We start from the raw sequence: 26,022 nt of genomic DNA on the forward strand, positions 1-26,022 counted from the left end.
TTTTTTTTTTTTTTTTTTTTGAGACGGAGTCTTGCTCTGTCACCCAGGCTGGAGTGCAGTGGCCGGATCTCAGCTCACTGCAAGCTCCTCCTCTCGGGTTCACGCCATTCTCCTGCCTCAGCCTCCCGAGTAGCTGGGACTACAGGCACCCGCCACTTCGCCCGGCTAGTTTTTTGTATTTTTTAGTAGAGACGGGGTTTCACCGTATTAGCCAGGATGGTCTCGATCTCCTGACCTCATGATCCGCCCGTCTCGGCCTCCCAAAGTGCTGGGATTACAGGCTTGAGCCACCGCGCCCGGCCTAATTTTTTTTATATTTTTGGTAGAGGCGGGGTTTCACCATGTTAGCCAGGCTGGTCTCGAACTCCTGACCTCAGGTGATCTGCCCACCTTGGCCTCCCAAAGTGCTGGAATTACAGGCGTGAGCCACCATGCCCAGCCGAGATTGTAACAATTAGTACATCCCTGGGGTGGGATGGATGCCCTTGGGAAGAGTAAGCTCCTACCCCCTATAAGAGATACTGCAGAAGAGGTTTATGTTTTAACCAGGTCAGACCTCTCAGATGTTTTCCAACTCTGAAAGTTTAACGATCTTTAAAAGGTGTATTTCAGAATAAATGGTGCAACTCTTTATCCTCAAATGTCGAAACTAAGGGTCTGAAAGGTCATACTAGTAACTATTGCTATTATCTGGATCCAAGTCTAATTTAAACATACTTTTTCTCAAACCAAGCTGGTTCAATGTGGTCTTCAACAAGCAGTTGTCATAGGTTCTTCAAAACACAGCTGATCTGCCTTAAAGTGGGGGTAAAGAGAGATGAAGGTCTGAAGCCCAACTGGTGGGTTATCATGGTAGTTGACAGGGACATCTCAAAGGAATAAATGTGACGACATAGCAATATGCCATAATCATGGATACTTCTAGTGCCTGGGCAGTATACCATGAGCCAACATGGAACACTGGGAGGAGGCAGAGCTGAGACGACTGGAGAGAAGGAAGATGATGAGGTCAGTCTGAGGAAGGTTAAGCTGACAGCAGGACAGTGAAGATAGAGATGCAGTGCAGAAACATATAGGGTCCAAGACAGGCTTACAAAAGGGAGGATGGAACAAGCACCGTGGCTCACACCTAAAATCCCAGCACTTTGGGAAGCTGAGGTGAGAGGATTGCTTAAGCCCAGGAGTTCAAGACCAGCCTGGACAACACAGAGTGGGACCGTGTCTACAAAAAAATTAAAAATTAGCTGGGCATGGTAGTGCGTGCCTGTAGTCCCAGCTACATGGGAGGCTGAGGTGGGAGGACTGCCTGAGCCTGGGAAGTTGAGGCTGCAGTGACTTACGATCATGCCATTGCACTCCAGTCTGGGTAACAGAGCAAGACCCTGACACCCCACCCTCCACAGCCCTCCCCGCCAAAAAGAATGAAGAGTATTAAAAAATTAGGAAGAGTATAAATTGAAAACCTAGAAGAGTATTTTAAAGACTAGGAAGAAAGACCCCAAAGTGGGTGGTTGGTCAGTGTCAAATATTGCAGAGGAGCTGATGGCAAATAAAATATCTGTGAAAATACTACTGCTGAATTCTGTAAGCAAGGTGTCACTGGCAAACTTAAGGGCAGTAACAGTGATAAGCAAGGGCTATTCTGGAGTTCCTAAGACAGATTCTCCTAGCTGGGAAGGGGATTTTGCAAGTCAGAAGTCCTGCAACTGCATAAGGCCACCACGGTGGATGGCATAAGCTGGTGAGTTGAGTATAATTTTTGGCAGTCTTGGCTGTGATGGCACAATATCAAAGGCATCAAAATTAATAGAGCAGGTCCAAAAGCCATTAATACTGATCTCTTTCCAGAGAGATCTCAACAATGGCCAGTTTTAAGTACTGGGCAATGGAACTCCTGCTAACAGGTCTTTCTGTTTCCAGCTGCCTGTTGCTATTACAAGTGGAGCTCTTTACAAGATTTTGATCCTTTCTGTATAGCCTTTCCTCTCCATTACTTCTAAAATCAATAAACTAAGATAGTTTACTGTTAACTGAGATAGTTACTATGCTGACTTAATGTACAGACACCTGTCAAAAGCTAAATTATACACATAAAGCTACTATACAGAGTTATAGAATTCTCTAGCAGCAGCTCCTGAAGGCCAATATATCGAAACGTTTTCAAGTTCATGGTGAAAGGAGAAAACCAGGGAAAATGTACTGAGTTTTCCACAAAACCAAATTAAGAGTAGTAACTCAGGAAACAACTTGCTGGGCTCAACACCCAGCATCATGACTTACTAGCTATGTGACCTTTCACAAGTTACTTAATATCTCTATACCTATTTCCTCACTTGTAAAATGGGGATAATAATAGAACCTACCTCACAAAGTTGATGTGCCGTTTAAATAAGTTAATATGTAAAAAATACTTAATATAATGTCTGGTACTTGGTAAATACTATATAAATGTTAACTGCTATTAAATGTTAGAGCTTGCCCTTCCATTCTGGGAGGATGTGCTTTCTAGATAGACTCTTTTGGTGTTAAAAGTGTATTCTGTTAACATGAAATAAAGGTGATACTATACTGTCCTTTTTTGTATAGTGTTTTTATATACACATCTGACTCATGTATATCCTCTACTGAAAAGTCAAAATGGAAATTATTCTAATGTCCTCAAAACAATTCACCCAAAACAAAAACATGCAAAAATGTTTTGAGTCTTGTAAAATGTATGTCAACCCCAAAGAATTCATTAACAAGAACACTTACCCTATATTCAAAATCTGCAAACTCCCGGCCCCCACGACCTCCTCTGAATCCACCTCGAAATCCTCGAGGGGCAGTGAAGGTACCACCTCTGCCACCACCACGCCCTCTGCCACCACGGAAACCAAGACCTCCTCTGCCTCTATATCCCCCACGGCCACGGTTTGGACGAAGTGGGATTCCAAATGTTTCAGCATTTAATCTTCTTTCTTCAGCCCAGGTTGGTCTTCGTTCTCTATTATAAAAGCAAATAATCTTCAGCATATCAGGTTTAAAAGAATATCCCTCAGCCAAAATATGCAGTACTATTCCCAAATTAAGGCTAAGTGATTACTAAAGCTGATTAGAAATAGGCATCTTGGCCAGGCATGGTGGCTCACACCTGTAATCAAAGCACTTTGGGAGGCTGAGGGGGCAGATCGCCTGAGGTCAGGAGTTCGAGACCAGCCTGGCCAAAATGGTGAAACTCCGTCTCTACCAAAAATACAAAAAACAGCTGAGTGTGGTGGCAGGCGCCTGTAATCCCAGCTACTCGGAAGGCTGATGCAGGAGAATCACTTGAACCTGGGAGGTGGAGGTTGCAGTGAGTTGAGATCGCGCCACTGCACTCCAGCCTGGGTGACAAGAGCAAAACTCCGTTTAAAAAAAAACTCTTATCACAAGTTGTCCAAGGCATATGAGTTCAATATGTTCCTATAATATTCTGTTAAACTTCATGTGAACACATGACTGACATTAGTTTCTTGCAAATACACCTGCTAAACATAGTAACAGCCCCAATATAATGGAAATTCAGATATAATGAGATTGGTAATTGACTTCGCTTTCCACTCAGCCCCAAGGGAAAAGAAGGTAAAGTCAGACAGGGAGGCCTTGTCTTGGGAAGCTAAGAGATGGAAGGTGGACCCTTAGGTCCCCATTAGGTTGCTGGCCCAATCTCTGGACCCGATACCAATTAACCCAAGAAGTATCTGAATTGTTGCTGCTGTCATCCAGCTAATCGTGGGACTCAGAACTATGTCCATCTATGTTTATACTGAAGCAAACAACTGCCACCAGAGGGCACCAAACTTCAGCCAGGACAAGGACAAGGACAAGGACAATCGGGATTGGGCAGGAGAACCTCTAGAACTGTTAATCCTCACACTGGGTCCTTTAATTAACCTCTCAATAATTTGCCAATTTTCTGGACCCATATTTACTACAGTCTGGCAGTTTTATGGTATCAGCAAACTTCAAAGTAGATTAGCACTTCGGTTCTGGCTTCATTTGAACTACAATGTAGAGGGGTGAAAAAAAGGCCCTACTTAGATATTACCTAAATGCTTCTGTTTTAATTACTAATATTCAAATATGAATATATCCTTAAACAAAAAAAAAGTATATGGTTATTTCTTCTTATGAATGAATAATTTAGAACTTTAGCATATATTTTCTTTTAGCAAAATAAAACATTAAAAAATCAATTATGGCCAGGTGTGGTGGCTTATGCCTGTAATCCTAGTACTTTGGGAGACTGGTCTTGAGGCCAGGAGTTCACCACCAGCTTGGGCAACATAGCGAGACCCCATCTCTACAAAAACATGAAAAAATTTAGCTGGGTGGGGTGGTGTACAACTGTAGACTCCTCTACTGAGGCTGAGATGGGAGGATTGCTTGAGCCCAGGAGTTTAGGCTACAGTGAGCTGTGACTGCACTGCTGCACTCCAGCCTGAGTAACAGAGTGAGACTGTCTCAAAACAAAACAATTATGGTAGTATTCATTAAATCTTGTGAATTTACATGAAACCATTTTACACTTCAATCAACATCATAAAAGAACAGCTTTAAAGACTGTACCTATTGTCATCACAAGAAATATTATCAAAGAAGGATTTAGTTTTGTCATAATAGCAATTAGGTCCAAGTGGATCTTCTTCATCAGCATTTCCTTCACTGTTTTGGGTATCAACTCCTGAGTCTCCTTTATCTTCACCATTTACAGGCTTCTCCTGTTTCTCAAGTTTATCTTCTAAGGACAAACAAAAGCACATATCATAAAAGTCAAGACAGCTAATCTGAATTACATAAAAACACCTAATCTGAGAAACATCCGTAATTCACAGATCAAATAAGATTATTTTCTGAATAGAAAAATCAAAGCTTACCTTTTAATTTAAGTTTATTATGAAACTCTCTGTCAATCTCTTCCTTGTTGAATTGTGCATTTGCACTTTCAAAGTCAAAGTCTTTCTCAAATTTCATTGGCCCATCTCGCCGAATACCAAATCTTCCCCTGCCACCCCGATGACCCCCACGCCCTCTCCTTGGAGCTGAAGGAGCACCTGGAGCTATGATAATAAAGAATATATACAAACGACATTCAATATGTAATAGCTGGTTTAGCACAGATGTTGCTATTGTGCTCTTTAGATTCAACAGTCAACAACAGAAATGCTTACAGGTCTCTATATATTTTATTGTATTTGTATTTTTTATACAAAATAAAAAATTAAGTTTCACTAATATTTACTATGTAGACTGAGAATAGCTCACACAAAATTTCTAAACATTTGTATTTATGGAGTCCACACTCACGCGTGTTACTGACAGAGTATACAGTCAGGCAAGTGTGGAGACTTCTGCACTAAATTAATATATGCTCCTTGAGGGCAGGGGCATTGTTTTCTCTACTGCTATATCCCCAACACCGGCAAACTGAAGTGCCAGACACATAGTGGGTTCTCAAAATGTAGAAAACCTTTTATGGAAAGAATAACAGGAACCAAGATTTATAGTAAGAAAAATAAACACTAACTGGCACAAATTTCAAGAAAATAGGTGTTATTTCCACATCACAGATAAAAAACAAACAAGCACCAATCCTTACTGACTCCGAACACTTCCTACTCCACCTTTACTGTGTCTCTCTAGATGGCTCCACATTATTCAAGCCTTCCTGTATCTATACATTCTCTCTCCTCTATAACACAGTAAAATTTCAGCCAATCATATGAGACATCATAAAGCAATACAAAGCAGCATAATTTATAGTGAAAAACGTGGGAACCCAAATATCCAACACAAGAAAAAATGACTAACAAGAAAAAAAAAAAAAAAACCAGAGGGAAGAATATTTGATGTTAATTGAAAAACGCAGAGCAGAAAGCAGTATGAGTTTAATTATCACAATTGTGTGAAACGCTCCACACATACTGACAAGGATGAGAAGTGACTACAGGGTAACAGACAGGTTTATGCTGTTTGCTGAGGTTTGGCAAACTGCCTGGGTTTGAGAAAACAAACCACAAAACCCAACAGCAGCATATCCAGACATAAATCTAGATAAGCAGGATGTTTAAAACATTCACCTCTACTACTAAAAATGCCTCAGCCACAAGCCAGAATTACACCATAATCCTTCTGTCTTAAAAAAAGTGTTTTGGGGCTGGGCGCAGTGGCTCAAGCCTATAACCCCAGCACTTTGGGAGGCCAGGGCGGGCGGATCATGAGGTCAGAAGCTCGAGACCAGCCTGACCAACACGGTGAAACACCATCTCTACTAAAAATACAGAAACATTAGCTGGGCGTGGTGGCGCATGCCTGTAATCCCACCTACCCAGGAGGCTGAGACAGGAAAATCGCTTGAACCCAGGAGGCGAAGGTTGCAGTGAGCCGAGATTGCGCCACTACACTCCAGCCTGGGCGACAGAGCGAGACTCTGTCTCCAAAAAAAAAAAAGAAAGAAAAAAGAAAAAAAAGGGTTTTGGATAGTATAGATGTCTGTGTCTGTAAAATCTGCAAAAAAAAATCTGGAAGAATATTCACTGTTCTGTTAACGAACCTCTTTGGTGGGGTGAGTTTTGAAGGGCAATGAAAGATAGTATGGCAGTTATTTTATTTTGGGAGGGGAGCTCTTTTTCTGAATAAAAAAGGTAAAATATAATGAGTCAAATTAAACAAAATTCTGTATTCCATGGCATATGTAGTCCCAGCTACTTGGAAGGCTGAGGCAGAAGAATGGCATGAACCCAGGAGGCGGAGGTTGCAATGAGCTGAGATAGCACCACTGCACTCCAGCCTGGGTGACAGAGCGAGACTCCATCTCAAAAAAAAAAAAAAAAGGGGGGGGGGCATATAAAAATATATATATATAAATGATGTAAGTAAGAGTACATATACATCTAAAAATATCATATCTAGGTTTCTAAAATGAAAGATTATTTTTCAATCATTTTCTAAATAAGGTAGATTATACACTGCCTTTTCAATTTAGAAGAGCTGTAAAATTATAATTTATTTTCCATTAATAAATTTGAAAATATTAATAAAATGAATGATTTTGGGACGTATCACAAAACAGATAAAGAAAATACAAAACCTTATTAAATCAATAATCATAAAAGAAAATTATAGCTCTTAACTGATTCAAAAACAGGATCTGGGCTTAATTTTTTTTTTTTTGACGGAGTCTCGCTCTGTCATCCAGGCTGGAGTGCAGTGGCACGATCTTGGCTCACTACAACCTCACCTCCTGGGTTCAAGTGATTCTCCTGCCTCAGCCTCCCAAGCAGCTGGGACTACAGGCGTGCGCTATCAAGCCCAGCTAATTTTTCTATTTTTAGTAGAGACGGTTTCACCATATGGCCAGGCTGGTCTCAAACTCCTGACCTCGTGATCTGCCCGCCTCAGCCTCTCAAAGTGCTGAGATTACAGGTGTGAGCCACCGTGCCTGGCCTCTGGACTTAATTTTAATGAGGAAACGTTTCAAACTTGTAACATAAAGATAATTCCATTCCCAAAGGCATAGAAAACAATAAAAACCGATTTTATAATCCTAACATGAAACTGACACAAAACATAAGAACCACAAAAGTAGAAGTCATAGGAAAATGTAAATATAAACGAACAAATCCTACTAGCAGGAAATACTCAAGAACATATTAAAAGATAACTGCCTGGCTGGGTGTGGTGGCTCCCATCTGTAATCCCAGCACTTTGGGAGGCTGAGGTGGGTACATCACCTGAGGTCAGGAGTTTGAGACCAGCCTGGCCAACATGGCAAAGCCCTGTCTCTACTAAAAATACAAAAATTAGCTGGGTGTGGTGGCACGCGCCTGTAATCCCAGCTACTCGGGAGGCTGAGGCAGGAGAATTACTTGAACCTGGGAGGCAGAGGCTGCAGTGAGCTGAGATCACACCACTGCACTACAGCCTGGGCAACAAGAGTGAGACTCCGTCTCAGAAGAAAAAAAAAAAGGCCTATCACTAAGTAGAATTTTTTTCCAGAAAGGTAAAATTTTTAAAAATCTTTATTTTCAAGTAATTATAGAAAAGAAAAATTGAAAAACTAGTTCAGAGTGGCCCTTTGTGCCCATTACCCAACTTCCCAAACTCCAACAGTCACACCTTATATAATTATGGTACATTATCAAAACCAAGAAACTGACACAGGCACAATCTAATTAACTAAACTATAGACCTTGCTCATATGTCACCAGTTTGTACATGTACTCATTTTCTGATGTCTTTATGCATACTTCTGTGATGTTCTACCATATATAGATTTGCATAACCACCATCACAATCAAGACAAAGAACTGTTCTGTCACCACAGTGACACTCCCCTGTGCTCCTCCTTTAGAGTCACAACCTCCACCTTTCTTTTTTTTATAGTAATTATGTATCATACATTTAAAATATTCTCCCTGTTGACAAGCATAGGATATGACTTTCGGATCCAAGAACTTACCTACTTGTCTCTTGTTATCATTTCTGAGTTGCTCATTTTCTGGCCTTGAAACTTTGTGTACTTCAGCTATAGAAGAAGACATGCAAAGTGCCAAATCAACTCAGGGCACATCATCAAAAACTTCGGTAGTCAGAATTACAAACCAACAAACCAAAAAACCCAAAACAAAGCCTGTGCAATGCCCAAAAAACAATACCCACACCACCAACACTTTGAGTCAAATTTGAAAGACCGAACATTCTATCACATTCAGTTTAATTTTCTGGGATCATTCATATGATGTAAATCCTTCTAATGAAAATAAAGTGAGCGGAAAACATTGATCAGTCAATTAAGGAACAGTAAACAGCTAAAGTTCTACCTCGCCTGTGCTCCTGATTCTCTATTGCTTTTTGGCTGGTAGATGGCAAAGGCCTGGTTGATACAGGACTCCTTCTCCCAACAGGTGCTGGAGCAGGTAAGTGGGCTGAGGCGGTCTGCACTGCTTGTTCCATGGTTGGGCTTTTTCTCAAAGGGTCTAACTGAGGGCTTGAACGACCTAAAACATAACCAAAAGATAAGAAACTACCCTATTGGGGATTTCAAAAATAATCTAGACCCTAAATAAGATTGTCCAGTTTTATTTCTACCAATTCAAATCCTTAGCATAAATTTGAATTAAGCCACTTATCAGACCAGATATTAAGAATGGTTATCCTTAGTGGGCTTGTCATTAGGTTAAAAATAAAAAATAATAATAATTAAAAAAAAACTTCAACAGCTTCAAAACAACCCCCTCCCCCTCACAATTCTGTTATTTCTACTTAGTGGAAGTTTACATTTAAAAAAAATTGCGGCCTGGTACGAGATTCCCTAGAATTATCAAAGGCTATATTGTAGTCAGGTCAAACACAGGCTTTCCCCAATAACAACCATAAAACTATGGTAACTTGTTTTAATTTTTCTTAGTACTTTCTGTAGATGACTAAAACAATACCTTTACATCTATCTACAGGTACTATCTCCATTAAATTTCTATTATAAGAAAGTAAAGGGCCAGGAGCGGTGGCACATGCCTGTAATCCTAGTACTTTGGGAGGCTAAAGCAGGAGGATCGCTTGAGCCCTGGATTTCAAGACCAGTCTAGGTAACATGGTGAAACCCTGTCTCTACTGAAAATACAAAAATCAGCCAGGCATGGTGGCGTGTGCCTGTGTTCCCAGCTACTCAGGAGGCTGAGATGGGATAGCTTGAACCTGGGAGGCAGAGGCTGCAGTGAGCCAAGATCGTGCCATTGCACTCCAGCGTAGGTGACAGAGTGAGGCCCTGTCTCAAAAATAAATAAATAAATAAATAAAAAGTAAAGAACTAGAAAGTTAGACAGGTGAAGTTCTTTAATGCTTTAGGGGCTTGGGTAACTAAACAAAAACTAAAACACCAGCAAAACAAAAACAAAAACAAAAACAAAAAAAACCAAAAAACAAAACTCTTCAGATAATTACACAGTAGCCATACTCATTCCTTGCCTTTTAAAAGATCACTTGGCAAGTTTTTGCTTAATATGGGGTTTGGCTGGGCACGGTTGCTCACACCTATAATCCCAGCAATTTGGGAGGCTGAGGTGGGCAGATCACTTGAGCTCAGGAGTTCGAGACCAGCCTGGACAACACGGCGAAAGCCTGTGTCTACAACAAATACAAAAATTAGCCAGGCGTGTTGGCATATGCCTGTAACCCCAGCTACTCAGGAGGCTGAAGTGGGTGGATAGCTTGAGCCAGGGAGGCAGAGGTTGTAGTGAGCCGAGATTGGTCCACTGCATCCAGTCTGCGTGACAAAGCTAGACCCTGTCTCAAAAAATACAAAAATAAAAGAGCCAAAACAAAAAATGGGACTTATACTTATAAATTATATTTTTCCTTTTATGAGGCCAGAGCCTGGTCACAGCATGAACTGAAGAATGTAACATCGGGTGCTCCCATCATGCTTTCTGTCCTGATAATGTTTGCTGTAAATCTCTGCTCAGGCACTCACATCTCATACTTATTCCAAAATATAATATTTTGCTTAAAAAAATAATGCCCATTTCATGCAAAAAATCCCCCAAATATGCTGCAAATGTTACCGTCCATCTGTGCATATTTGCAGGCGTCAAACAACTGGTGAATGCTGACAGTGCATTATTATGTACCCAGATGATTCAGGGATATTTTATTAGTAATATTTCCCCAATTTATGATTATCTAAAGTATGCAATTCCAAATGTGCAACAGTATTTTAGCTATTAATGGCAAAGTTAGCCAAATAAATGATCATTTATCAAAACCAAGAAACCAACACAGGCACAATCTAACACTTCAAAATTAAGTTACCACTAAGAAGCACTGCAATTTTTCCATTGGATTATAATGGGAAATCATGGTTTATATAAGTTTTGGTCTAAGGAAACACATTTTATAATCACTTATAAAACACATTTTGTTTTGTTTTCGTTTTTTAGAGACAGGGTAGTGTCTTGCTCTGTCGCTCCAGCTGGAGTGCAGTGGCGCAATCACAGCTCGCTGCAACTTCTAACTCCTGGGCCCCAGTGATCTTCCTGCCTCAGCCTCTTAGGACTATAGGCATGCGCTACCACACCTTGCTAATTTTTTTATTTCACGGGTCTTCTTGAAAAAGCCTACTGCTACAGTTAATTTTATGGTACTACATTAAATCATCTTATAAGTTTATAAAACTACTTTATCAAGGCTTTTGAGAAGAGATCCTACGGCTCACAAGCACTACAGAAGTATAAGCAATGGGGCAATCACAGCAAGTACAGAAACATTTGTTGTGTACTTAAAAAGCCTTTTTACTATTAAGGCCTAATAATCATCATGATGCCAGTTTTGTTATAAACAGGGAAATACAGTTGATACTGTGATACTGGACACATTATTAGGAATAAATCCAGAAGTGATTTCTGCATAATAAAGGCCCACTCCCTTCAGCTATCTTCACAATCTTATTACCCTTAAAAGAAAATTTGCCGGGCGCGGTGGCTCAAGCCTGTAATCCCAGCACTTTGGGAGGCCGAGACGGGCGGATCACGAGGTCAGGAGATCAAGACCATCCTGGCTAACACGGTGAAACCCCGTCTCTACTAAAAAATACAAAAAACTAGCCGGGCGAGGTGGCAGGCGCCTGTAGTCCCAGCTACTCAGGAGGCTGAGGCAGGAGAATGGCGTAAACTCGGGCGGCGGAGCTTGCAGTGAGCTGAGATCCGGCCACTGCACTCCAGCTTGGGCGACAGAGCGAGACTCCGTCTCAAAAAAAAAAAAAAAGAAAATTCTAGGAATTTTAATTTTGTGAAATTCAGAAATTTTAGTTGATAAAACTTAAATGCAAACCCTAGGACTTCTTTGTCATAGCTACTTATAAATACACCTCTTTTTATTTTTTTTGAGAGGGAGTCTCGCTCTGTCGCCCAGGCTGGAGTGCAGTGGCCGGATCTAAGCTCACCGCAAGCTCCGCCTTCCAGGTTCACACCATTCTCCTGCCTCAGCCTGGGACTACAGGCGCCCGCCACCTCGCCCGGCTAATTTTTTTGTATTTTTTTAGTAGAGACGGGGTTTCACTGTGTTAGCCAGGATGGTCTCAATCTCCTGACCTCGTGATCCACCCGTCTCAGCCTCTCAAAGTGCTGGGATTACAGGCTTGAGCCACCGCACCCGGCCCCTTTCTTTTAATAAACACATACTTCAAAGTTTTTAACATTTTAATCTATTTACTATTTATATATTTTTTGGTGCTCAGTATGAGGGAAAGAATCTAGAGTGACTTTCTCCAAATGATCAGGCAATGTTATTAATTGGAACAGACAGTCTTGTCTCCACTAATTTAAAATAATATCTTTATCATCTATTAAATTATTTTAAGACGAAGTCTTGCTCTGTTGCTTAGGCTAGTGTGCAGTGCTGCAATCACAGCTTGCTGTCACCTTGATCTCCTGGGCTCAAGCAATCCTCTAGCTTTCACCTCTCGATTAGCTGATAGGCGCACCCCATCACACCCAGTTAATTTTTTATTTTTTGAGAGACAGGGTCTTGCTATGTTGCCCAGGCTAGTCTCAAATTCCTAGCTTCTATCTTGACCTCACAAAATGGTGGGGTTTTAGGCATGAACCACTGCACCCAGGATAAATTTGTATTTATACTTGGATCTGTTTCTGACTGCCTATTGCATTCTATTCATCTTATTTTTTTTTACTGCATTGCTACATTTTATTATCATGTCAGTAAGCCCATTACTTTTATTTTTCAAATATGTCCAGCCACACTTCTATGTTTATTTTAAAGCTAATCTGTTTTACTAAGTTCTCCTACTATTCTATTTGCATTGATTTTTAATTAATTTGCAATAAATTTGATAGCTATGAGAAGTAAAGTCTTCTCAATACTGAATCTTTTTTTTTTTTTTTGGGAGACAGTCTCGTTTCTGTCGCTCAGGGTGGAGTGAGGTGGTGCAGTTAGGGCTCACTGCAGCCTCGGCCTCCTGGGCTCAAGTGATCCTTCTGCCTCAGCCTCTTGAGTAGCTAGGACCACAGGTGTCCACCATCATACTCTGCTTATTTTTAAAATTTTTTGGTAGAGATGGTGTTTCACTACATTGCTCAGGCTGGTCTCAAACTCCTGGACTCAGGTGATCATCCTGGCTCTGCCTCCCTAAGTGCTGGTAACATTCTTGTTCTTTTATCTAGGAATAAGATGTTTCTTCCATTATGTGACTTTTTTTTTTTTTTTTTTTGAGATGGAGTCTCGTTCTGTCACCCAGGCTGGAGTGCAATGGCATGATCTTGGCTCTCTGCAAGCTCCACCTCCCAGGTTCACGCCATTCTCCTGCCTCAGCCTCCTGAGTAGCTGGGACTACAGGCGCCCGCCACCACGCCTGGTTAATTTTTTGTATTTTTAGTAGAGACGGGGTTTCACCGTGTTAGCCAGGATGGTCTCGATCTCCTGACCTCGTGATCCGCCCGCCTCGGCCTCCCAAAGTGCTGGGATTATAGGCGCAAGCCACCACACCCGGCCTATATGTGACTTTTAAGTCCCTCTCTTACATTATCATAGAAGTTGGTCATATTTCTTAGTATGACCAACTTATTTCTTATTATATATTTTGTATACAATTTCTATTTTGCATTACTGTAATCTTTTCTCCTTATTATATAATCAATGGATTAGGCTTTAGGACTATTTTTTTTTTTAAGATGGAGTCTTGCTCTGTTGCCCAAGCTGGAGTGCAGTAGCGTGATCTTGGCTCACTGCAATCTCTGCCTCCCGAGTTCACGTGATTCTCCCACCTCAGCCTCCTGAGTAGCTGGGATTACAGGTGCACGCCACCATGCCCTGCTAATTTTTGTATTTTTAGTAGAGATGGGGGTTTCACCATGTTGGTTGGCCAGGCTGGTCTCGAGCCCCTGACCGCAGGTGATCCACCTGCCTTGGCCTCCCAAAGTGCTGGGATTACAAGCATGAGCCACTGTGCCCGGCCAGAACTACTGACTTTTGTATATTTAATTTACATTTTGCCTCTGCCTAATTTAAGTTCCTTAATTAGTTCTCATTCTTCATGAATAACACTAATTTCAATATTTATGCTTCTTCTTTTTCATGTGTTCCTGATTTAACTAAAAATTCCAGAATAGGCTGGGCACTGTGGCTCATGCCTATAATCCCAGCACTTTTGGGAGGCTGAGGTGGGTGGATCACTTGAGCCCAGGAGTTCCAGACCAGCCTTGGCAACATGGCGAAACTCCATCCCTACAAAACTAGCTGGTGGTGCTTGCTTGTGATCTCAGCTAATTGGGAGGATGGCCTGAGCTCAGGAGGGGGAGGCTGCAGTGAGCCATGATCACACCACCACATTCCAGTCTGGGAGACAGAGCAGGACCCTATCCCAAGAACAAACAATCTTTAGAATGCTTAAAAATTAAGCAAGAAGGCTGGGCGTAGTGGCTCACGCCTATAATCTCAGCACTTTGGGAGGCCAAGGGGGGTGGATCACTTGAGGTCAGGAATTTGAGACCAGCCTGACCAACATGGCGAAACCACATCTCTACCAAAAATACAAAAAATGAGCTGGGCGTGGTGGCACGTGCCTGTAATCCCAGCTACTTGGGAGGGTGAGGCAGGAGAATCGCTTGAACCTGGGAGGTGGAGGTTGCAGTGAGCCGAGATTGTGCCACTGCACTCCAGTCTGGGTGACAGAGCAAGACTCCATCTTAAAAGAAAGAAAAAAGAAAAAAATTAAGCTAATCAATATGAGTAACAGTAAGAACTATTTCAAAATATCTTAAGTGAAATACATAAGATTATGTTTAGCATTGAATTTTCAACCTTAATAGCTTTTTAAAACACTGTTTTGTGATTATAAGTCTTTCTGAAATGACTTAACATTGCTTTACTAAACAAACAAACAAACAAACAAACAAACAAAAAATCCATTCACATAAAGCAATGAGCCAAAAATACCCATATTAGAAGTGGATACAAATAGATAAGGAAAAGCCGAGCATGGTGGCACAAGGCTGTAGCTCCAGCTACTGGGGAAGCTAAGGCGGGAGGCTTGTTTGGGGACAGGTGTCCAAGGCTGCAGTGTGCTATGATCACACCTGTGAAGAGCCACTGCATTTCAGTCTGGGCAGCACAGTGAGACCCATCTCCTAAAAAAAAAAAAAAAGGCCAGGCCCAATAGCTTATGCCTGTAATCCCAACACTTTGAGGAGGCCAAGGCAAATGGATCGCTTGAGCCCAGGAGTTTGAGACCAGCATGGGCAATATAGGGAGACCTCAACTCTAATAAGTAAATAAAAGAAAGAAAAAGATTAAGAAAAAAGAAAGAAAGAAAACAAAGAATAAAAGGTATGGATAACCATTTAAAATTATGAGACTGGCTGGCTGAAAAGCAGAATTTTAATAAATAAAATAATCCTTTAAGAAGCTTATTAAAATACAAATCCTCAGGCTCCAGGTATTCTGATGTATAAGTCTCAGGATTTAAATTTTTAAGAAGCAACCCAGATGATTCAGCTGTGGGTGGCCTACATTGAGAACTACTACTCTCCATCCTGTGGGGATGTTAGGGAAAATGTAACAGCATAATACACAGTTTTTTTCAGATGATATTTCCAATTCATCTTGGATAGCTCAACTTTAATGGTGAGTCTGAGCCTAATTTGATATATTTAAGTGTTACATACAAGTTATATAATTTCTTTGCAAAAAAAGTCCAACTGAGAGAATGCTCAACTTTTTAGTTTCATGATCTAAGAACTGTAATAAGTCTAAATAGTGAGCGTCATTCAATAATATATTCATTGCAATACACCAATTTGGAGAAAACTTTTACAAGCTGCAAAAGCTCTTACATTCAGAAAAAGAGAAAAACCACTATAGAAGTTTAGAATGGAAATATTTTAGGATGAGATAGCTTACCTTGAGATAACTGTGTTTTTAGAGATCTTGAATCCTGTGTAAAGGCAGAACCAACCGCACTACTTTGGGGTAAGGTACCACTGTTTGATGTTTCTGTTCCAAAGGACGTCAAAGAGTTTCCAGCTTCAAGAGATTTTTTTAAATGATAAAAAAATTTTAAAAAATGTTTTACATTTTTCAATGATATAAAGTAATGTAGCATTTTAATGATGGTAATTGCCTATTTCTCCCCCCAAAATCTGTACAAATTAATAATCTTGGAAATTGAAGTGTACTGAATAGTTTGGGAATTCTATGGCAATATGGGGGGCAGGGTGGGGGAGCCAATATACTGTCCACTATCCTTGGATGCAAGCTATGTTTATAACACATGGAATACTGTCCCAGGCAGATATGCAGATGGGACAGCAAGGACCCATATCAGCTAGAGAAGTAGCAGAAATGGTACATTCAACACCAACATTAAGGTTCAATGATTCTAATACTAAGTATCTGGACAAATAGCCAAATTAGCAGACAGGTTTACAAGGAGCTTTTTCAGCATTTCCAAGGCAACAGACTCTGGTTTCAAGGCTTCCCCTTAAGATGGGACTGTGAGGCTGCATTCTGCCTAAAGCAGCTGCAAAAAGTTCTGGCAATATGAGTAACAAAGTCCCTAGAAAGGGCCCAATTCTCTGCCATACTAGGTTATATCAAATTTCTTTAAGTTTCTACAGTACTTAGGGATCATTCACTTTTGATATACTGTGCTCTCTCCTTAGTATTTCATCTGTGCAGGTTTTCACTATATTTCAACAGCACCTCCCCGCTCCACAACCTCTAAATCCAACCTAAAGATGGTAGTCAGAGTGACTTTTTACAAAATATAAATGTAATCACACTACTATCGTGCTTTAGACCTTCTGATGGCTTCCCCTCAAGATAAAAGTTCAAACTATTTACTTCAGTTAATAAAACCTACCTCTTCTCTCATCATTTTCTATACTTTCACCAGTCTAGCCCACAGCAGAAGTTTATCCTTCTGCTCTTAAAACACATGAAGATTACAATCATGCCCCTTGCAATCTGCTCATTTTCAGGCTCCAGTTCCTTCAACCATAACTCACTTCACATGGTCTTTATAACACTCTCCCCTTCCTTTCTTGGACTCCTAATTTAATGAATTCTATTTGTTCTTATCCCTCTTAAAAATGTGGCTTCAGGGCCAGGTGCAGTGGCTCACACTCGTAATCCCAGCACTTTGGGAGGCCGAGGTGGGCAGATCACGAGGTCAAGAGTTCAAGACCAGCCTGACCAATATGGTGAAACCTCATCTCTACAAAAATTCAAAAATTAGCCGGGCGTGGTGGTGCACGCCTGTAGTCCCAGCACTCGGGAGGCTGAGGCAGGATGATTGCTTGAACCTGGGAGGCAGGGGTTGCAGTGAGCCAAGATTGGGCCACTGCGCTCCAGCCTGGGCAACAGAGTGAGACTCTGTCTCAAAAAAAAATAAAAAAAGTGGCTTCAGAAAACAGCACAGTATCTTAGCATCTTAGACAAGGGGAGCTAGTGGGACTCCCTTGAAGGTGAAATCCAGTCTGGCTAGAGCTCCAGTAAGCTCAGGAGAAGCCTAACACAACTACCCATAATATCCCAGAAATGTAGGGACTGGTGCTTTCAAGAATTCTGTAGGGAGTAGAACCCATCCAGTTATTTCTAGTATTCTTAGGCGATGACCAAGACATCAGCCACTTTGAGATGTATGTTTCCATCTCCATGCTGCTCTGTGTTTCCTCACCTGGCTTGGCCTCCCATTGCTTGTCCTCTGGATTACGCATTCAATGGTTAGAGCAAATCTCTTACGTGAGTTCCTGATCATGACACATACCCCTCCCTGTACTCCAATTCTACTACCAATTTATGTCTATAATCTATTTCAAATTATTTTTAATTTATAGTTAAAGCCAGGTGTCAAGTTTTATTTTTTCCACAGATAACCAGCTGCTGCAACACCCCTTATTATAACAATGTCTTTTCTCTCCATTGAACTGTCTTGTTACTCTGTTGTAAGTATTTGAGTGGGTCTATTTCTGGATTCTCTATTCTTTATTCCTGGTCTGTTAATGTGGTAAGTTACAATGGATTTTCAAATGTTGCAGCTTCCCAGTCCTGAGATAAATCTTTGTCATTATATACAATCCTTCTTCTGAAGTGCTGGTTTCTACTTCTAATGAACATTCTTACATTGATGTTCATGGGAGACAGTGATCTATAATTGTCTTGTAACAATCTAGTCATAGTTGGTATTTCAGTTATTTGGCTTTGGTTATAGGGTCAGCAAATATTTCCTCTTCTTCTATTCTCTGAACTTTCTTTTTCTCTTTTTGAGATGGAGTCTTGCTCTGTCGCCAGGCTGGAGTGCAGTGGCGTGATCTTGGCTCACTGTAACCTCCGGCTCCTTGGCTCAAGCGATTCTCCTGCCTCAGCCTCCCAAGTAGCTGGGATTACAGGTGCACGCCACCATGTCCAACTCATTTTTTTTTTTTTTTTTTTTTTGTATTTTTAGTAGAGACGGGGTTTCTCCATGTTGGCTGGGCGGGTCTCCATCTCCTGACCTCGTGATCCGCCCACCTCGGCCTCCTAAAGTGCTAGGAATACAGGTGTGAGCTACCGTACCCAGCCTTTTTTTCCTTTTTAAGAGACAGGGTTTTTGCTCTGTTGCCTTGGCTGGAGTGCAGTGGCACGATCATGGCTCACTGCAGCCTTGAACTCCTGGGCTCAAGAGATCCTCCCGCCTCAGCCTCCCGAGTTACTGGGACTACAGGCATGTATCATGGTGCATAGCTGTCTGAGTTTGTGTAAGATTAGTAAAAATTATTTCTTCCCTAAATGTTTGGTAGAAAGTAACAGTAAACAGTCTAGAATTTTCTTTCTGGGTGATTTGAAATTACTGTTGCAATTTCATTAAAAGATACAGAGATAACTGAGATTTTATTTCCTCTTGTGTTGGTTTATTATTTTTCAAGAAATTTGTCCACTTCATTTAAACTATCACATTTGCTGACACAAAGCAATTCATATATTCCCATATTATTCTTTTAAGGTCTACACTGATGTCTAGTCTTTCTTTTTTTTTTTTTTTTTTTTTTTTTGAGACGGAGTCTCGCTCTGTCGCCCAGGCTGGAGTGCAGTGGCGCGATCTCGGCTCACTGCAAGCTCTACCTCCCGGGTTCACGCCATTCTCCCGCCTCAGCCTCCGAGTAGCTGGGACTACAGGCGCCCGCCACCACGCCCGGCTAGTTTTTTGTATTTTTAGTAGAGACGGGGTTTCACCATGTTAGCCAGGATGGTCTCGATCTCCTGACCTCGTGATCCACCCGCCTCGGCCTCCCAAAGTGCTGAGATTACTGGCTTGAGCCACCGCGCCCGGCCTGATGTCTAGTCTTTCATTCCTGGTATTGGCAACTTGCTTGGTTCTTCTTTCTTCCCTTAATCAGTTTTGTTAGGGGCTTATCAATCTTATAAAATAAATAAATAAATAAAAAAACCCACCCCAAAGAAACTCGTCTTTGCTGATATATAATCTATTTCTATTTCACTGATTTCTGCTCTTATCTTTTTATTTTCTTCCCCCTCTACTACTTTTGGAATAATTTTCTTTCACTTTTTTCCTAGCTGTCCCCTGATGTCCTCACCAACTGTTTTTAGAGACATGGTCTCACTCTGTCACCCAGGCTAGAATGCAATGGCACGATTACAGTTCACTGCAGCCTTGAACTGCTGGGCTCAAGGAATCCTCCCACCTCAGTCTCCCAAGTAGTTGGGACTACAGGCATTTACCACCATGCCCAGCTAACCATTTTTCCTAGCTTTGTTTTTTTTTTTTTTTTTTTTTTTTTTGGTGAGACAGAGTCTTGCTCTGTCGTCTAGGCTGGAGTTCAACAGTGCGACCTCGGCTCACTGCAACCTCCACCTCCGGGTTCAAGCGATTCTCCCGCCTCAGCCTCCTGAGTAGCTGGGATTACAGGCACCTGCCATCATACCTGGCTAATTTTTGTATTTTTGTAGAGATGAGGTTTCACAATGTTGGTCAGGCTGGTCTCGAACTCCTGACCTTAGGTAATCTGCCCGCCTTGACCTCCCAAAGTGCTGGGATTACAGGTGGGAGACACCACACCTGGCCCTTTCCTAGCTTCTTAAACTGGTAGCTTAGAGCACTGACTTTTAAAATTCTTATTTTCTTTTTCTTTTTATTTGAGACAGTCTTGCTCTGTCACCCAGGCTGGAGTGCAGTGACGCCATCTCGGCCCACTGCAACCTCTTCCTCCCCAGCTCAACCAATTCTCCTGCCTCCGCCTCCCAAGAAGCTGGGACTACAGGTGCATGCCAACGTGCCTGAGTAATTTTTGTATTTTTAGTAGAGACAGGTTTTTACCACATTGGCCAGGCTGGTCTCGAACTCCTGACCTCAAGTGACCCGCCCACCTCAGCCTCCCAAAGTGCTGGGATCATGGGCATGAGCCACTGTGCTATGAAAGTTTTCCTAAACACAGTTTTAGCTACACCTACAAACTTTCTGGTTATTAAATTAAAAATACATTATTTTAAAAGTATATATATTTTTTTAGAGACAAGGTCTAGCTCTGTCGCCTTTTCTGGAGTGCAGTGGCAGAATCACAGCTCACTGCAGTCTTGAATTCCTGGGCTCAAGCAAGTCTCCCACCTCAGCCTCCTGAGTGCTGTGACTACAGGTATGTACAACCATACCCAGCTAATGAAAAATTTTTTTTTTGTAGTGACAAGGTCTCCCTATGTTCCCCAGGCTGGTCTTGAACTCCTGGCCTCAAGTGATCCTCCCACCTTGGCCACCCAAAGTTCTGGGATTACAGGTGTATGCTATCACACCTGGCCTAGATTAAAAATATTCTCTAATCTCCCTTTAAATTTTCCTTTGATCTATTAGTGACTAACAAGTTTACTTGATATCAAATTATCTGAGGATTTTTCAAGTTACCTTTATTAATTTCAAGTTTATTTTGTGATTTAAGAATGTACCATGTATGATTTTATTCCTTTTGGAATTTAGTGTGACTTATTTTATGATCCAGTATTTGATCTATATTGCTGAGCAATATAGATCAAAACAATATTCTGCAATTGTTGGGTACACTGTATTATAAAGTTACACATTTAGGACTGTTGTAGCTTCCTGATGAATTGATCCTTACCTTTATGAAGAACCAACCCCCGCCCCTGCTTTATCTCTGGAAGTAATTCTGATCTTTAAGCTCCTTTGTTTGATATTAATGTATGTTTTCTTGTTATTGGTGTTTGCATGGTATACCTTTTCTATTCTTTCACTTTCAGTGCATTTCTTATAAACATAATATAGTTGGGCCTTGTCTCTTTTTTTTTAAATTCAGTCTGACACTCTCTGCCTTTTAATTGAAATGTTTAATCCCTTCAACGTTTTATCAAAGTAGATCTTTAACAATCTTTTTTTTTCCCTTTTTGAGGCAGGGTCTCACTCTGTCGCTCAGGCTGGAGTGCAGTGGCATGATCTTGACTCACTGCAACCTTTGCTTCCTGGGTTCCAGGGATTCTCCGGCCTCAGCCTCCTGAGTAGCTGGGATTACAGGTGCACGCCACCATGCCCAGCTCATTTTTTTGTATTTTTAGTAGAGACAGGCTTTCACCGTGTTGGCCAGGCTGCTCTTGAACTCCTGACCTCAAATGATTCACCCGTCTCAGCCTCCCAAAGTGTTGGGATTACAGGCGTGAGCCACTGTGCCTGGTCTGATCTTTAACAATCCTTAGTTTAACATCCATAATGGTTGAAACACCCCCTGACTTTATGCTAACTGTAAAGTTCATAAGCATCTCTTCAAGCTTCATCACTCGGTGATTAAAAATTAGTCTATACAAACACTGGAGCCCTAAGAGAACCATCCTCCAATATGGTTTGGCTATTTCATCAACTAAAATGTACCTACTGATGGTCTATTCAGCCAATATTCCTCCATCTGGCACATAAGATTATGAGACTTAAACAGCATGCCACGACATGCTAGTCAACCTGTCTCAATTATTTGAGAACAACCAGCTGACCTTATCAATTGGAGTAAAATATAACAGAAAAAATATCTAATTGCTCCATGTTTCTTCATTTTAATCCTTGCTATAGAATTACTTTAGATAGTTGGTCAATCTATACCTTTCACTGTTTCTATTAATCCTTTTTCTAACTGCAGCAGCAAGCTCTTGCCACTGTGCAGTGGTAACATAGGGGAATACTGTTTTGATGCTTCATTTATTGTGAGATGTTTAATTTTTCCGAGAGTTCAGAAATTAAGGCCAGTAATGATCTAATCTCTTATACATAAGAATTATTTTTGCATCAGCTTTAAGAAAGGTGCTTTATTTCTACCTAGTATATTATTCTTCTCAATGTATGAGAGTATATATTCTTCATAGACTTGCCAAAAGAGTATGTATATAATGAAGCTTTTGAGTTTTTGCCAAACTGATAGTGAGAAATCGTGTCTTAGTGTAGATTTAATTTGTATGTTTTTCACTATAAACAAGGTGATTTTTTTTTTTTTTTTTTTTTTTTTTGAGACACAGTCTGGCTCTATTTCCCAAGCTGGAGTGCAGGGGTGCGCTCTTGGCTCACTGCAACCTCTACCTCTCAGGCTCAAGCAATCCTCCCACCTCAGCCTCTGGAGGAGCAGGGATTACAGGAGTGTGCCACTATGCTTGCCTAATTTTTTTTTTTTTTTGGTAGAGATAGGGTTTAGCCATGTTGCCCCCAGGCTGGTCTCCAACTCCTGAGCTCAAGCAATCCTCCCGCCATGGCCTCCCAAAGTGCTAAGGACTTTGTACTCCAGCCCGGGAGACAGAGTCTCAAAAACAAAACAAAACAAAAACCAAACCAACCAACCAAACAAATGAAAAACAAACAAACAAACAAAAAAACTTATTAAAAAGCAATAATAAGGGTGGGCATGGTGGTTCCCAACACTTTGGGAGGCGGAGGCAGGCAGACTGAGCCCAGGAGTTCAAGATCAGCCTGGATAACATGCTGAAATGCTGTCTTTACAAAATATACAAAAATTAGCCAGGTATGATGGCACATGCCTGTAGTCCCAGCTACCAGGGAGGTTGAGGTGGGAGGACTGCTTGAGCCCAGGAGGTCTAGGTTGCAGTGAGCCATGGTTGTGCCACTGAACTCCAGCCTAGGTGACAGAACGAGACCCTGTCTCAAAAAATAAATAAAAATAAAAAGCAATAGTAATAACACGAAAACGTAAACATATAAAATTTTCTCATCAAATAGCAATAGTGTGATCCAGATTCATTTAAATTTCCTTTTAAAATCAGAATACTAGGAACCAAAAATGAAAAGAGGCCTAGCTTAAAATCTGGTTTACTTTGTGCCAACAAAAGCTAAATTTGGCCGGGCACGGTGGCTCACACCTGTAATCCTGGTACTTTGGGAGGCTGAGGTGGGCGGATCACGAGGTCAGGATTTTGAGACCAGCCTGACCAACGAGGTGAAACCCTGTCTCTACTGAAAATACAAAAATTAGCCAGGTGTGGTGGTGCATGCCTGTAATCCCAGCTACTCAGGAGGCTGAGGCAGGAGAGTCGCTTGAATCTGGGAGGAGGAGGTTGCAGTGAGCCGAGATCACACCACTGCACTCTAGCCTGGGAGACAGAGCAAGACGTCGTCTCAAAAACCAAGCTAAATTTGAGTCAATTCCTTTTCTGAAAAACATCTGTCACCTTGACCAATGCCACAGCTTTCCTCTTCCTGATTTGGTAACTTGTAACACTTAGTTTTCTAATTAGCCACTCCACAAATTATCCTAACCATATGGAAATCAATTAATCAAAAATAATCTGACCCTGCACAAATTATTCTACTGACATGGAAAACACCAGTAAAATCTTCTACTTTTGTGACACCCAAATAATAAAACAACAACCCACAATAATATTAAAATTAGATCAAAATATTTATAAAAAGCATTTCACAGCCGGGCGCGGTGGCTCAAGCCTGTAATCCCAGCACTTTGGGAGGCTGAGACGGGCGGATCATGAGGTCAGGAGATCGAGACCATCCTGGCTAACACGGTGAAACCCCATCTCTGTTAAGAAATACAAAAAAAAAAAAAAAACTAGCCGGGCGAGGTGGCGGGCGCCTGTAGTCCCAGCTACTCGGGAGGCTGAGGCCGGAGAATGGCGTGAACCCGGGAGGCGGAGCTTGCAGTGAGCTGAGATCCGGCCACTGCACTCCAGCCTGGGCGACAGAGCGAGACTCCGTCTCAAAAAAAAAAAAAAAATACAAAAAACTAGCCGGTTGAGGTGGTGGGTGCCTGTAGTCCCAGCTACTTGGGAGGCTGAGGCAGGAGAATGGCATAAACCCAGGAGGCGGAGCTTGCAGTGAGCTGAGATTCGACCACTGCACTCCAGCCTAGGCGGCGACAGAGCGAGACTCCGTCTCAAAAAAAAAAAAAAAAAAAAAGAAAGCATTTCACAACCACAAAATACTCTGACTAGAGAGTAAACCTTGAAGAATGGCAGAAGCAGTAGTTACTATATAGATACTATGTGCTTGATCCTGCTCAAATTTTTGAACATAATTAGTTACATAAACTTCATGGTAACATAAGAAGTACAATGATGATCTCAAAGTCAGTTAACTATTTAATTTAGTCAAAGAAGCCTCAAAAAGGATAATACAATTTGCAATCATTCCTTATTTGAATCCCCAGGAAAGGACTCTTAAGTTATAGTTAACACACAGTATATCTTGATTTAACATGAGTAACATTGATCTTACTACTGGATTTGGAAATTTATGGACCAAAGTTACACTATTTCACCTAAAATAAGTCTAAAAGGAATTAATTTTTAATTCTGAAAAATGTCAAACCTATGTTAAAATTGAAGGAGTACAGAGAATATCAATATATTCCTCACCTAGATTCATCAACTGCTAACATCTAACCAAACCCACTCTGCTTCTCCATCTTTATACCTTAATATGCACATTTTTCTTTTGTTTAGAGAGGCTAAAATCAATTTGGTTCTTTACTTTTAAATACTTCAAAACCACCTCCCCCAAACAAAAACACTCTCCCATATGATTAACCAGAAAATGAACAGTAATAACAACATCCAACAATTAGTCCATACTCAAAAGTTCCTTAGCAGTCCCTAAAATGTTCTTCACACCAACTTTTTCTTTAAGTTTTCTTTTTCTCCCCTGCAGGAAACAAACACGCCAACTTTTTAAAAGCCCAGGATTCGATTCTATATTACATTTGGATGTTACGTCTCTTCAGTCTTTGCCAGCCTAAAACAGTTCTGCTGCCTCTCTCCATTCTTTGTAATATTGAATCTTTTGAAGAGTGTGGATAACTGTCTTGCAAAACAACCCACCTTCTGGATATATATGCCCATTTCTTCAAAATTAGATTCTGCATATTCAGCAAGAACCCCACAAAAGTGATATTATGTTTTGCCCCCCACCCCAATAATCGCAACAGGAGACACATAATTGTTTATGGCAATGCTAAACTTGAGCACTTGACGAAGTTGGTAACCACCAGATGTCTGTGTTACAAGGGTACATTTTTCCCCCTTTGTAAACTGTGGGATGATACTTTAAGATCATCTTAATATCCTGTCCTAACACCTTTCACCCAATGACTTCAACATCTAATGATAATCCTTGGTAACTATTATACTGAGATTAGAAAATGGCAATTTTCTTTATCAATTTTATTTACCACTCCTTCTACTTATTAGCAGACATCTTTATGTGAAAAAAGTAGATCTTTTCCTTTGTTTTTCAATGGGCCCTGGTTCCTTTTAGTGGGGAGTGGTATTTAGAAACTGAGTCTACATGTGTTCTTTGCTACTGGGTTTCCATTGTTTCTAGGTCCTTTCTATGAACAGAGCTAGGAACTCACCAGTTTTTAAAAAATGGGTCCATACTCATACCATCTATTTACATTCAGCATCACAGGGTTCTTTCTCACCTTTCCCATTCCATATTTATATCTCCCTTCTCCATGGTAAAAACACTATTTCCCAATATAAGTA

General features: G+C 41.0%; 1 protein-coding gene across 3 annotated transcripts in view; it reads right to left on the reverse strand.

The window, feature by feature from the left end:
• LSM14A (LSM14A, mRNA processing body assembly factor) overlaps nucleotides 1-26,022 on the reverse strand; it is a 62,914-nt gene that overhangs the window by 5,178 nt on the left and 31,714 nt on the right. For 2 of the 3 annotated variants that reach the window (XM_025367091.1, XM_025367092.1), the window contains exons 4-9: nucleotides 15,931-16,053; nucleotides 8,844-9,020; nucleotides 8,483-8,548; nucleotides 4,899-5,081; nucleotides 4,591-4,762; nucleotides 2,755-2,986 (exon numbers count right to left, since the gene is read on the reverse strand). In XM_025367091.1, coding sequence (XP_025222876.1) covers nucleotides 2,755-2,986; nucleotides 4,591-4,762; nucleotides 4,899-5,081; nucleotides 8,483-8,548; nucleotides 8,844-9,020; nucleotides 15,931-16,053 — 953 coding nt within the window. The remainder of the gene's footprint in view (nucleotides 1-2,754; nucleotides 2,987-4,590; nucleotides 4,763-4,898; nucleotides 5,082-8,482; nucleotides 8,549-8,843; nucleotides 9,021-15,930; nucleotides 16,054-26,022) is intronic. The other variant, XM_025367093.1, reaches the window with a different exon arrangement.

Source organism: Theropithecus gelada, chromosome 19 (genome assembly GCF_003255815.1).
Source record: "Theropithecus gelada isolate Dixy chromosome 19, Tgel_1.0, whole genome shotgun sequence".
Taxonomy (NCBI): Eukaryota; Metazoa; Chordata; class Mammalia; order Primates; family Cercopithecidae; genus Theropithecus; species Theropithecus gelada.